The following is a 12,606-nucleotide window of genomic DNA, read 5'->3' on the forward strand; positions in this document are numbered from 1 at the left end:
AAAAATTTATTATTGTAAATCACTAATTCATTATTAGTAAAAAGTTTCATTCTTTTACTGCACTCTCGAAACTCAACACAACAACAAGAATAATGAAAAAAGAAAAAAAAAATTACTTTCATTAATTTTTCTAAAACTTGAAATGGATATGTAAACTATAGTTTACTTTATTATGAACATCAAATATATTATTATTATTTGTTGTTATAATTATTTATACATATTTTTAAGTCGATTTTGTCACTTCTTTTTATAAGGAGTTACTTTTAATATTTTTGTTAGATAGTGTGAATTTTGTCTTCATTATCTATTCTATTATATAAAAATTAGATTTCTACACTTAATAATAAAATTGACGTGTCATGTTTTTAAAAGTGTTTTTTGATTTATTTCTTTTAACTCATTAAATACAATTCATTACGATAAATTAATTATATTAACTAATTAATTTGATTAAATATTTAAATATCATACAATTTAATATAATTTATATCAATCAATTAATTGTAATTCATTATATCAGCTAATTATAATAGCTATTTTGATTCATTAATTTATAAGGTGCATTAAATAGATGATCAGTTATTTATTTTAATTGAATGTAATAAATACAGATTAATTTGGTTAAAAAAATAATTATCTCTTGTATAAAACAATGGATGTATAATGATATTAATTATGAAATAATGTTGTTATTAATTATTATTATTATTTTATATAGTTATTATTAGCAGCTGAACGAATCTCTAATAAAATAGTGAATACTGAATAGAGATTTAAAAAACTAGTCAATTGAAAGTAGAGTGAAATACATGTATAGAAGAGAATTGATAAAGATACATCATAATGAGAGTTTCAGACTCTCAGGTGCCTTTTATATACACCAGATAAGGAAACATACTACACCTACATACACCAGAACACATCTTAGCAAATCCAAGCCTAACCACCAATAATCTAACTGCCAAGCCTAGCTATCAGTAATAACAGACTCTAACTACCCACTATCCTTTTCACCCCTTCAAACTCAAGATTGGATTAGGAATCATTCTGAATTTGTTCTTTAGTCTTTCAAAAGTGGCTGAAGTTAGATGTTTCGTTAGTATATCGGCAATTCGTTCACTGCTAGGGACGTGCACTACATGAAGAAGCTTCCAACTAAGATTGTCTCGAATGACTTGAATGCTAAGCTGAAAATGCTTGTTCTTGTCGTGTAGCACCGGGTTAGTCGCTAAAAGAACAATGCTCATGTTATCACAAAGAATTGTAGGTGCTGTCCTTAGTTCAACATTCAGTTTCAGAAGCAAATTTTTGACCCAGTAAATTTCTCCCTCACAAGCAGCTTCTGCTTCCGTAGAGGACCTTGATATAGTGACTTGTTTCCTACAATACCAAGAAACCAAGTTAGTATCAAGATAAATACAATAACCCGAAACTAACTTACAATCATCTAGGTCCGCAGCCCAATCTGAGTCCAAGAAACCAAAGATTCAAAAGTCATTATACCTGTTGAATATTAAACCATGATCCTTGGTTCCTTGTAGATAATGCATTATGCGTTTTACTGCTTTCCAGTGCGATAATAGGGGATTTTGCATGTACTAGCTAACTTTGTAGACAAAAAATGATAGCTCAGGCCTGGTTATGGTAACATATCGTAAGGCCCCAACCATTGATCTGTACAGGGTAGAATCATCAAAATCTTCAGATCTAGAAGCAAGTAGTTGTAGTGAGGAAACCATGGGGGTTGCATTGGGGCTGCCCCAGTCATGCCAACCTTTGACAATAGATTAGTAATGTATCTAGTTTGGAATAAGTGGAGTTGTCTATCTTTAGTTTCATGAAATTCTACACCCAGAAAATAGTGTAAATTGCCAAGGTCTTTTAATGAGAAAACACTATGAAGCTGTCGAATCATGTTAGAAACAGCAGTGGGGTCACTTCTAGTCAATATAATGTCATCAACATAGCATAATAAAAAAATAATGCAAGTAGAATCATGTCTAACAAAGAGAGAAGTATCAGATTTAGTTGATCTAAAATCAAAAGAAAAAAGGGTTTTATTTAATTTTATAAACCATTCATGTGGTGCTTGTTTTAATCCATAAATGCTTTTATTTAGATTGCACACCAACTTAGAAGATCCTTGTTTAAATCTCAGGTTGTGTCATGTAAATATCTTGATGTGGCTCCCTATTCAGGAAAGCGTTATTAAAATGAAACTGTCGAAGAGTCCAGTTCCTAGACAAGGCTATATAGAGAACTATTTGAATTATTGTAGGTCTTATAACAGGGTTGAAGACTTCTTTGAAGTCAAATCCTCCAGCTTGGTGGAACCCTTGGCCACCAAGTAAGCTTTAAATCTGTTTGTAGTCCCATCGGAAATGGATCCTCTCCATTTTTTTTGTCACTGGAGAGAATAAAGTATAATCTCCCACCTTTAATTCTACAAGTGGGACCAGAAATAAATGTGAGAGAGAATGCAATGACGGGTGAGATCTTCCACTGGATACCATCCAGTTTTTTTCCACTGGAGAGGATCCACTCCCTAGTCCCATCAGGGTTCTTCTTTATTATGAAGACCCATTTTCACCCTATAATATTAGTATTCAGTGGGGGAGGGATGTAACACTCCATTACCCTAAGCTTTATCTCTAGCCATAAAGCAGAAGATAACAAATTGTCACGACAGCTCTAAAGCTTATAATATATAATATATATCCAAGAATTTATATAACTAGAAGCCCGATGAAGGAGTAAAACTCAAAGTCGCTTAAAGCGGAATTACAATACGCGAAACGTTCACACAGGATACTAAACGCGTAGGCATGGACAAAACAAAACATAATAAATATAGAACCTTGTCAATAGCTCCAGGATACACAAGGTAATAATAATTAAAGTAAACAAGATATATATAAGTATGATATACAAAAAGAGGACTAGTTACAGCCTGCGGAGTTTAGGCCGGCTAGTCAAACTGAATACAACAGAGTTTTGAAGTTTTAAAACAGCAACAACGTATCTCTCAAAGTTTTCAAAAATAAAGCCTCTAAGGTAACAAAGTTATAAAAATACAAAGGATGAGAGAGTAACTATATGATATACCAAAAAGAGGACTAGTCCCAGCCTGCGGAGTTTAGGCCGGCTAGTCAAACTGAATACAACATAGTTTTGAAGTTTTAAAACAACAACAACCTATCTTTCAAAGTTTTTAGAAATAAAGCCTCTAAGGCAACAACAAAGTTATAAAAATACGAAGGATGAGAGAGTAACTATAACAAAAGTAAAATAAAATAAAGCATAAGAAAGATCATCCCCCACTCTGTCACCATATCCGCAAACTCGCCGAGGTGGGTTGCAACCTACATCTGAAAAACAACAACAACATATAGTATGAGAACCTGAGATTCTCAATATGGTAACAGTGCCCAATATGTAAGATATAAGGTTCCGGGATGCCAAAGGCAATCCTAGAACTTCACATCGATACACTTGTTTAAGCTTAACAAAATAAATAAATTAAACCATAAACCATAAACAGGGTTATCTAAACTTAGGAGATTTATAACTAATACCAAATACACCGCTGTATTCCACAGCCTTCGCCAACCTACCCTCCACGTGATCCCATCGCCACCGCCTACCTAACCTCCTCGGCACCATACAATCACAAGTATACGCCAATAAGTACTACACAAGTAATATTCATGTATAGCAAGTAATTCAAGAAGCAAGTAGGCATATCATACATTTAGGCAAACTGTAAGTAATCAAAGCAAACAAATACATATGAGATGCATATAATGAATGCATACTGCCAAACCCGACATAAAATCCGGTTGGCAACTCCCGGATTAGTCTCCCTGTTGCGCATACTCAGGAGGAATAATTTCGAGGGATGAGTGCTCACTACTAGAAAACTAGTTATTACAGACGGATATATTCCGACGGATTTTATCCCACTGAAATACAGACGGAATTTCAGAGGGATTTTTTTTTCGGAAAACAAAAAAAATAGATTAGCATAAATTACAGACGGAAAAGAGAATCCGTCTATAATTCCGTCGGAAAAATTAATTTTTTTTTGCTGAATGGTTACAGACGGATTTTCCGTCTATAATTAAGCAGACAAAATACGCGTTTTATTAAATTATTACAGACAAAAAATCCGTCTGTAATTTAAATGAAATCCGTCGAAAATATTAAAAACCCTAGTTGAAGATTAACCCATTCACTCGCCATTCACACCATTCACTCCATTCACTCGCCATTCACTTCGCCCTGCACCCCGCCGCCCACAGCCACCGCAGTCTTTGCCGCCACTGCAGCCACGCAGCCCCCGCATCAGCCCTCACAGCTCCCCGCAGCCCCCACAGCCTCGCAGCCCCTCAGCGGCGCAGCCACCACAGCCCCTACACAGACACAGCCTCCACTGCCACCGTAGAAGATCCGTCGCCGACAGATTCCGAGCTTCTTTTTGTTCCAGATCAGCACTTTATTTGTCAGATTCCCTTCGCGCAGCTGGTAGATTGCAAACTCTAACTTTTCTATTCGTTTGTATTTATTTATGTTATGTTATTTGTACCATTTGGTGTAGGATTCCAGCTGCACAGATTTCATTATCATCAATCTGAAAAACTGAAAAACTGTGGAGTGTGCTCTGGAAGATATCAGAAATGACCGAATCAATGGGGGTTGAGGTAAAAGGTCCCGACCCCAAACGCGGTTACTTCCATGGTTTGTGATCTAATTTCTCTTATTTTTTATCAGATGATGATGTGATGTTTCTCCGTTTACTCAATTTTTTAATCTGAGTCAATTACTTCCATGGTTTGTGTTCTAATTCCTCTTATTTTTTAATCAGAGATGATGTGATTTTTCTTCGTTTACTCTATTTTTTAATCCAAGTCAAGCAAGATCATACCGTCAAACGTGTTTTCAACTTTTTCCTTCCATGAGATGAACGAATTCATCGTTTTACTGAACGTGGACTCACATCCTTGTTGATCTGGAATTCCCTCTCTCAACTTCATCCCTAATCTCTTCCATGCTTGGTTTGGGGTCTCAACTTATTCTGTGATTTGGGGTCTCTATAGGTTGAGCTTGCTTTGGATTCAAAGAATGAGCCATGGCTTTGTGTCTCTCAACGCTGATGTGCCTATATATATATATTTTTGGCAGGGTTGACATAGTCACAAGTTGATTCTGATGTTGTTGATCCATCTTTTGAGCCACTAATATTAGTAGAAGATTCCACTATATAGCTTGTAAGATCAACCATCCGGTTCTCGAGGTTGTCTTCTGCACTTGTTGAAGCTGTTAGCTCTCCCTCACTTGGAAGGTTCCTCGACTGTAAGTGTCCATTTCCTTCAATTGGATGAATCCTTTCTAAATAATTTGGTGATGTTGTGTCTTTGTCCCTCTGGTCCTTGCCATCACTGGAATAGAGAGAGTAGTTGATTGAAAAGAAGTCATTAATTGAATGAAGTCATTAATTGAAATGAATTTGAAAATGATAAGAGAAATAAGTAGAAGTATTTGATTGAAAAGACAACTAGAAGATTAATTTGTCTGAGAGAAGAGGACAGCGTGGTGTTGTAGGTGGCGGTCTCTCCTTTCATTTCTCAGTTGGGGAACTTTTGTTGTCGCTTATTCCTTTCTTGTACCTGTAACGTGGTGGTCCATTAGGAAATATACATGCCATTTTTATTTGAATTCAGAAAATTGTGTTAGTCTAATAATATATTGAAGCATCTTGCCAACAATGAATGATAAAATATCATTATTCAATGTAATCATTCAATTATATTATTAAAGAGCATCTATTATCATGCAACGACATGCTGGATACAATATATAGAGGAAAACTTTATTGTTTTAGCTTTTTTTATTAAATTCTGTTTTTACAATATATTTGGAGTTTCATTTATTCAATGATCAATTTTTATATGGGTTGATTTCTTGTTTCAATTACATTAACGTAGAACTGAATAAAAGTTTCCAGGTATAGGCATGCTTTGAATATTCAATTCATTGGATCTAGAATTGCAGTTGTTTGGAAGCAATTATTAAATAACTGGACACTTGGATTACATTGTTTATTTTCGGAATTCCTTCTATAATTTATAAATGACGAGAATGGTATAATGTCAGTACACTTGATTGTTCTTTTTCACCATTGAAGTGTTTCACTAGCTTGTAAATAAGCTTCAGAAGATATTATAAATATGGCAAATATGTATGGCTAATGCTTTAACATAATGAATTAAAGAGGCCTGGTTTGATAATAGCAATTTTCTGCATTTTCATGTCAACAATCTCATGTTTTGCTTCATCATATGAAAGTTGGGTGCTCCATAATCAGTTGAGTAATTTGTACCATCTTGTCTTTAGCTTTTTTCCTTTAACTGTGTCCTGACAGGTTTTCTTTGGTTTTTGTTACTGCCATATCTTCAATAAATGAGGTTTTGTTTGTTTGTTCTAAAATGTTGTTTGGATCCTCAAATTTACTCAGCTGATAGGCAGAACTTAGTTTATACAATTGAAACACAAAGCCAAACACCCAAAGTGAGATGGGTTTTCTGCATAGATATAATTAAATCTCTTCTCCCTTCACTACATATATATCTCTTTCCTACATATATATCTCTTCTCCCTTCACTACATAAATTAATGTATATTCGCTACCCTGTTTCAGGTTCTACCCTGTTTCAGGTTCTACCCTGTTATCAAGTCCATCTAACATTTTGTGTTCTCATATTTGTGTTCGCTCAGAGATTTTTGGTCCAATCCTTTCAACTTTTTGCTTGGAGTTAACGTTAGTGCAATTCTTGTGTTATAAATTTGGAAAGGGAGATTATATTAACACCTGCAAATTCACTGCTGCATGCTATGTGTTCTTCCATCTCTCTCTCTTTTCACTACTACTTACTGTTTTCATATGAATTTGGTGGCCGTTAATATTTCTGACATGCTTAACTAATACTGTTTGACGAGATGAAAGATCAAAATCTATGTTCACCTACCAGAATGAGATATCCATGAATGCCAATACTTGTGTTGTGTTGTTGCTTGTATTACATTGAAAATATTGATATGATTAAATATTGATAGGATGTTGTATGATAGATGAAATGTTGCTTGTGTTGGATGATTTATAGGTACTAAAAATATCGAATTCGTAAGAAATGTCTTGGCACCATCGAGTGTGGATGTATGATAGGTTGAATCCAACAAGAGGGGGTATTAAACATGAGTTTTATGACAAGGTAGAGGAGTTTATAGAAACAATTAGTAAGTTAGATGTTGTGAAGTCGGAAGGAAAGTGTAGATGCCCATGCGTCAAGTGTAGATGCACAAATTATAAAGAGCTGAACATTATTAAGATGCATTTGTGGGAAAAGGGGTTTATGCCAAATTATTGGATTTGGACAGAACATGGAGAGATTGACGACATAGGGATTAATCAGACGGGATTCAATAATTGTGGGGAAGGTGGTTCAGGAAGTGGTGCAAATATGGAAGAATGTGATATGTATGACATTAGCTGGGAAGACAACTCCAGAAGGTATCATGAAATGATTTTCGATTCTGCTGGTCCAGAAGATCCTCATGTAGAGGCTAAAAACTTTTTTGATCTTCTTGAGGCAGCTCAAAAGCCTTTGTGGGAAGGTTGTGTGCACTCTCAACTATCGATAGCTGTTAGAATGCTATGCATTAAGGCCGAGGGAAACCAATCACAGGAGTCATTTAAGCAGTAGGCCACCTTAATTAGGGAAATTGCTCCTGAGGGTAGTGCCATACCTAGGGATTACTATGAGGCTAAGAAGTTAGTGCAAAAGCTTGGATTGAAGGCAATCAAAATAGATTGTTGCTCAAACAATTGCATGTTGTATCGAAAAGACGATGCTGCTCTAACTAGTTGCAAGTTTTGTGAAGCACCTAGATTCAAGCCTATTTCCGATGGTGGTTGTAAGTCCAAGAGAGTTCCTGTCAGATGGATGCACTACTTACCCTTAATCCCTAGACTTCGAAGGCTTTATGCGTCAATGAGTTCAGCTCCGCACATGACGTGGCATATAAAAAACCAACGTGATGATGGCGTGATGACCCATCCGTCACATGGGAAGGCATGGAAAAGCTTTGATCGTATTCACTCTGATTTTGCTTTGGAGCCTAGAAACATTAGGTTAGGTCTTTGCTCTGATGGGTTTACCCCAAATATCCAATTTAGCAAGCCTTATTCTTGTTGGCCCGTAATTGTAATTCAGAGAGGATGGTAACATAATTTAAGTGGCTTTAGATCTTATTTAATAGACATCTATTTATGTAAAGTTTTTCTTATTTTGTATTTTATGTGGAACAGAAGAAGCAGTTGGGCCGTACACCAACCCACGAGGAGGTCTTCAAAGAAACCCACACACTTAAAAGTGACAAGTCTAAATGGGTGGACAAGCGCTCTCAAGACACTCATGTGAGATATAGCATAAATACTCCTCCTATGTCAAAATTATTAACTAATTTCTAGCTGTCTGGCATTAACATTACTGTATTTAGTGGTCCTAACTATGTTCAACATTATTATTATTATTATTCAGCTTTGTGCTTTGTGATTTTATAGTTGGTTTCTTTTCTTCCAAGTTTCTGTAGTCTAAGCCCTTTGACACATCTCCTTATATAGGGTCTATTCAATTATTCACAATTTGATTCCATAGACCAACTTAAGAGATAATACAGTTCACCAATCTTAATCTTGTGTAGAAAGCATGTGAAGCATGCATTATTCTCTTGGAATATGGTAAGCTTGTCCCATCTCTGCCTAACATGTGAAACTTTTGCATCAAATTATTCAAAGTGAAATGGTTTTTGAAACTCTGAAGTTTATTATCTGGCATGTCCCCATTACTCATCACCTAATGTGTATATAATATAATCCATGCTTCTTCAGAGATTGTCTCAAAATCATGAGGTTGGAACTGTGCAACATGGATTAAATTACTCATCTTTGCAAAGTTAAGATCCACATTTTGTGATATGAAGAATGGTTTAATATGTGACAGATAAGTTTGTTGAGAATAAGAAAACATACTGATGAGCAGATTAGTAGCAGTAGAGTAATTTTTAAGTGTGTCCACGAATAACATGTAGTGTTCATGTCTCCCCTTCCTATTATCAGAATCTCCTTCATCATGTAGTATTAATCTTGTTTTTGCTTTTAGCATATCATAAAGAATGTTGATACTAATATTTAGCTCAATATTCTTGGGACTATTAAACTGTTCTTGCTGTTTGTTATATAAGATCATGGATGTTTGTGAAGATTTCTTGTGAAAATTCAGCCTCATTTTTGCTTGTGACTATTATTGGAGTTTTCTATTGTTTGAATTTAAATATATACAATTTGATTAGAAAAGTTTTGTGCAAAATCTAAAAGTTTTATATTAAGTAATATGCATGGCTATTTGTCTTAATAATAATAATATAATTGATATAATCATTGTGCAACAGGAGAAGTTTATAAAAAAGTTGGCAGAAGTTCAGGCTCAACATGCCGAGGCTCAAGCACAGGGAATGGAGCTACAACCAATTGATGAAGACTTGATTTGGGAGGAAGTGTGTGGTGGGAAAAAGAAGAATCGAGTTTACAGAAAAGGGTCATTCTTTTCTAGCTCTATCAAGTCTGGAACCACTTCTGCCAATTCTGTATCTGGAAGAGCACCAAGAAATCAAAATTCTGTTCCTGATTTGCGAGAACAGATTCATAATCTCAATGAAGAGCTTTTTCAGCGTGTTACTCAACAAACAGATGAGCGTATTAGTAAGTTGTTAGATACACGCTTGGCTCCTTTGGAAAAGACTCAAAAGAAATTAGAAAAGTTGGAACGGGCAATTGGAAAGGCCAAGAAGGAAAAGCTGAAACAGAAGAGATGGAATGAGGCTTATGTTAGCTATTATTAGAAGGTTAGAGCGTCAAGTAGTTCTAGTGCAGTTCCACTACCACCGCCACCGCCGCCACCCTCAATGTCTTCGGATGGGGGCTATGATGATGATGGGGATGAAGATGACACTGAAGACTATAGCTGATAGTTTTATAGTTGATGATCAATACATTTTGTTTATGTTTTGAAATATTATAAATATTCAAATATAAATTAGATAAAAATTTGTATTAAATTTATATTTATTTTGTATGAAAACAAGTTTATTTTGTAATTAGAAAAAGTAAAAAAAAAATCTATTTTACCTTACAGACGGATTTACAGATGGATTTTCTGTCTGTAATCATGATTTTCCAAAGTTTAAATTACAGACGAAAAATCTGTCGGAAAATCCGTCTGTAATTACAGACGAAAAATCCGTCGGAAAATCCGTCTGTAATTACAGACGGAAAATTCGTCTGAAAATCCGCCTGTAATTACAGACGGAAAATCCGTTTGTAAGTTTATTGTCTTCAGGAAATGGAGGGAGAATTTACAAAGGGAAAATCTGTCGGTAAATCATAAAAATTCGTCGGTAATTTTCCGACGGAAAAAAAAATCCGTCGGTAAATAATTTCCGACGGGACTTTTACAGAGGGACAAAATCCGTCGGTAATTTCGTCGGTAACCAAAAATCCGTCTGTAATAAAGACTAAATCTGTCTGTAAATCTGTCTGTATTTATCCATTTTCTAGTTGTGGCTCTACCACATTCTTCTTTCAGAGGGAAACGTTCCGATAGAGAGTGCCCTACCACCTTCCTCTGGATGCCGCATGATTTCATGGGTTAATGCCCTACCACCTTGCAACTAGAGAGAAAACGCATATTCATGAGGAATATTTCGGAGGGATAAGTGCCCTACCACCTTCTCCTTTCAGAGAAAAATGTGAGTGGGAAGCCCTGCTTCAACCCTCACATCCGAATGTAGGCAGGAGACTGCCACAGCCCCTACGACGGAGAATAAAGCATATCACAATATCACAATCACATAACCCATCTCAGAGACCACTGCTCATAGCACACTTCCATGCATACTCATTCCATTAACCATGATCATTCATATTTCTCAAGTCATGGTCACCTTAACACTCCTCCCAGACACTTTAGTTATTCCATCCACAGAACTTCCCAAGCCTAAATCACCGTCTTCTAAACTCATAACCAAAAATACCCCCTTTAATTCACTTATTATTTTCTCCCTTGATTCAAAGTCTAAATACTAACAAAAATGTTTTAAATAAGTGTTACAAATGTTTACAAGCTTGCCGAGAAGGTAAAATAGTTAAAAACAGGGTTTTAGGTGAAAAACAGGGCTTGTGCATACGCACAGAGTTGTGTGTGTACGCACACACCAGAAGGCTTTTCCAACCTGTGCATACGCATGAGTTGTGCATACGCACAACTTGAAACACACACTCTGTTCTGTGCGTATGCACAAAGGTGTGCGTGGGCACACATGACAGATTTTTCAAATTTTTTGCAACATAACAGAAATTAGATTTTTAACCCAAACTTTCAATGTTCATATCTTTTTCTACAAAATTCCGATTTATACAAAATCTATACCGTTTTAAAGTTCTTTGAATTATCTTTAATTTAATATGAAATTAAATAATTTTCAAAGACTGTATCTCAAGATATGAACCACCAAAGTTGACCAAAAATCCGTTTTTACCAAAAACCTTTAAACCTCAAATTTACCAAAACTCTCAATTCAAACCTAGTTACTCACAACCCAAACAATATCCAAAACCACACAAAAGTCCATAGTAATCATTTCTCAACTCAACCATCAATAGTGTCCCAATTTCACCAATTCCACACCATCAAAATCGTTAATCATCAACAATATCAACAAACCCTCATCAACAACAATAAATCACAACCTTCATCATCAACCTCTATAGTCATTAAAAATCAACAAGCAACATAAATAATATCATATATCCCACATCCCAAAACTCTATATCATTATCACCCTACAGATTATCTTCAAACATCAATTTCACACACAATTAAACATACAACCAAACATTCAATCCTATCTTAAGGTCAACTAGCTTAAGTTTCACGAAACACTACATATTACATAAAAGAAACCAAAACCATACCTTGGCCGATTCCCACGCAACTCAAAATACCAAGCTCAAACTCAAGGCTCCAAAACCATCAAGCTCACTCCATCAAACATCAAACCTCAATCTAACATCATACAACATATCAACATAAAACCTAGGGTTCACAAAAATAACTAAACACAAGGGTTTAGTGAGACCTTACCTTACCCAATGAGATTAGGGACAAAACCCAATAACATTCTAATGCTAGATCACCCCTAAACAAACAAAAACACAAAGAAACTCAAAAATCCAAAGCCATTTTCCATTTTTGGGTTATGGTAGAAAATTGGAGCTAGAGAAAGATTTTATTACCAACAAAACTTGGTTAGAAATGACGGGCTCGGAGAGAGCAACGTGTGGCTGTAAACGACTCGTCAAGCGGAGCTCCGTAGCTCAGGTTATGATCAAAATAAGGTTTGGGTGAATAGTAAAACCCCAAACCCTTCTCTTCTCTCTTCTCACCGTCCCTCTCTCTCTCTCTCTCTCTCTCTCTCTCTCTCTCTCTT

The 12,606-nt window shown here is 35.5% G+C and overlaps 1 protein-coding gene and 2 long non-coding RNA genes across 3 annotated transcripts in view; 2 read left to right on the forward strand and 1 right to left on the reverse strand.

Annotated features, from left to right (window-relative positions):
- The window catches only part of LOC110270267, a 13,718-nt gene extending 9,195 nt beyond the window's left edge, over positions 1-4,523 (reverse strand). Inside the window, exon 1 of the long non-coding RNA XR_002359611.1 lies at positions 4,279-4,523. This is a non-coding gene — a long non-coding RNA (uncharacterized LOC110270267). The remainder of the gene's footprint in view (positions 1-4,278) is intronic.
- Positions 4,616-6,820, forward strand: LOC107617254. The gene is made up of 3 exons (XR_001614879.2): positions 4,616-4,740; positions 4,868-5,355; positions 6,778-6,820. It is a non-coding gene; the product is annotated as an uncharacterized LOC107617254 (long non-coding RNA).
- LOC107617262 lies at positions 8,278-10,030 on the forward strand. Its single transcript, XM_016319006.2, has 3 exons — positions 8,278-8,281; positions 8,369-8,476; positions 9,511-10,030. The coding sequence occupies exons 1-3, from the start codon at positions 8,279-8,281 to the stop codon at positions 9,958-9,960; spliced, it is 561 nt and encodes a 186-aa protein (XP_016174492.1). The 5' UTR covers position 8,278; the 3' UTR covers positions 9,961-10,030.

Source organism: Arachis ipaensis, chromosome B01 (assembly GCF_000816755.2).
Source record: "Arachis ipaensis cultivar K30076 chromosome B01, Araip1.1, whole genome shotgun sequence".
NCBI lineage: Eukaryota > Viridiplantae > Streptophyta > Magnoliopsida > Fabales > Fabaceae > Arachis > Arachis ipaensis.

Bases quoted from the DNA above. Each gene is read 5' to 3' on its own strand.
- LOC107617262 (XM_016319006.2), top strand. The intron at 8,477-9,510 runs GTGAGATATAGC...ATTGTGCAACAG, and splicing joins AGCGCTCTCAAGACACTCAT to GAGAAGTTTATAAAAAAGTT.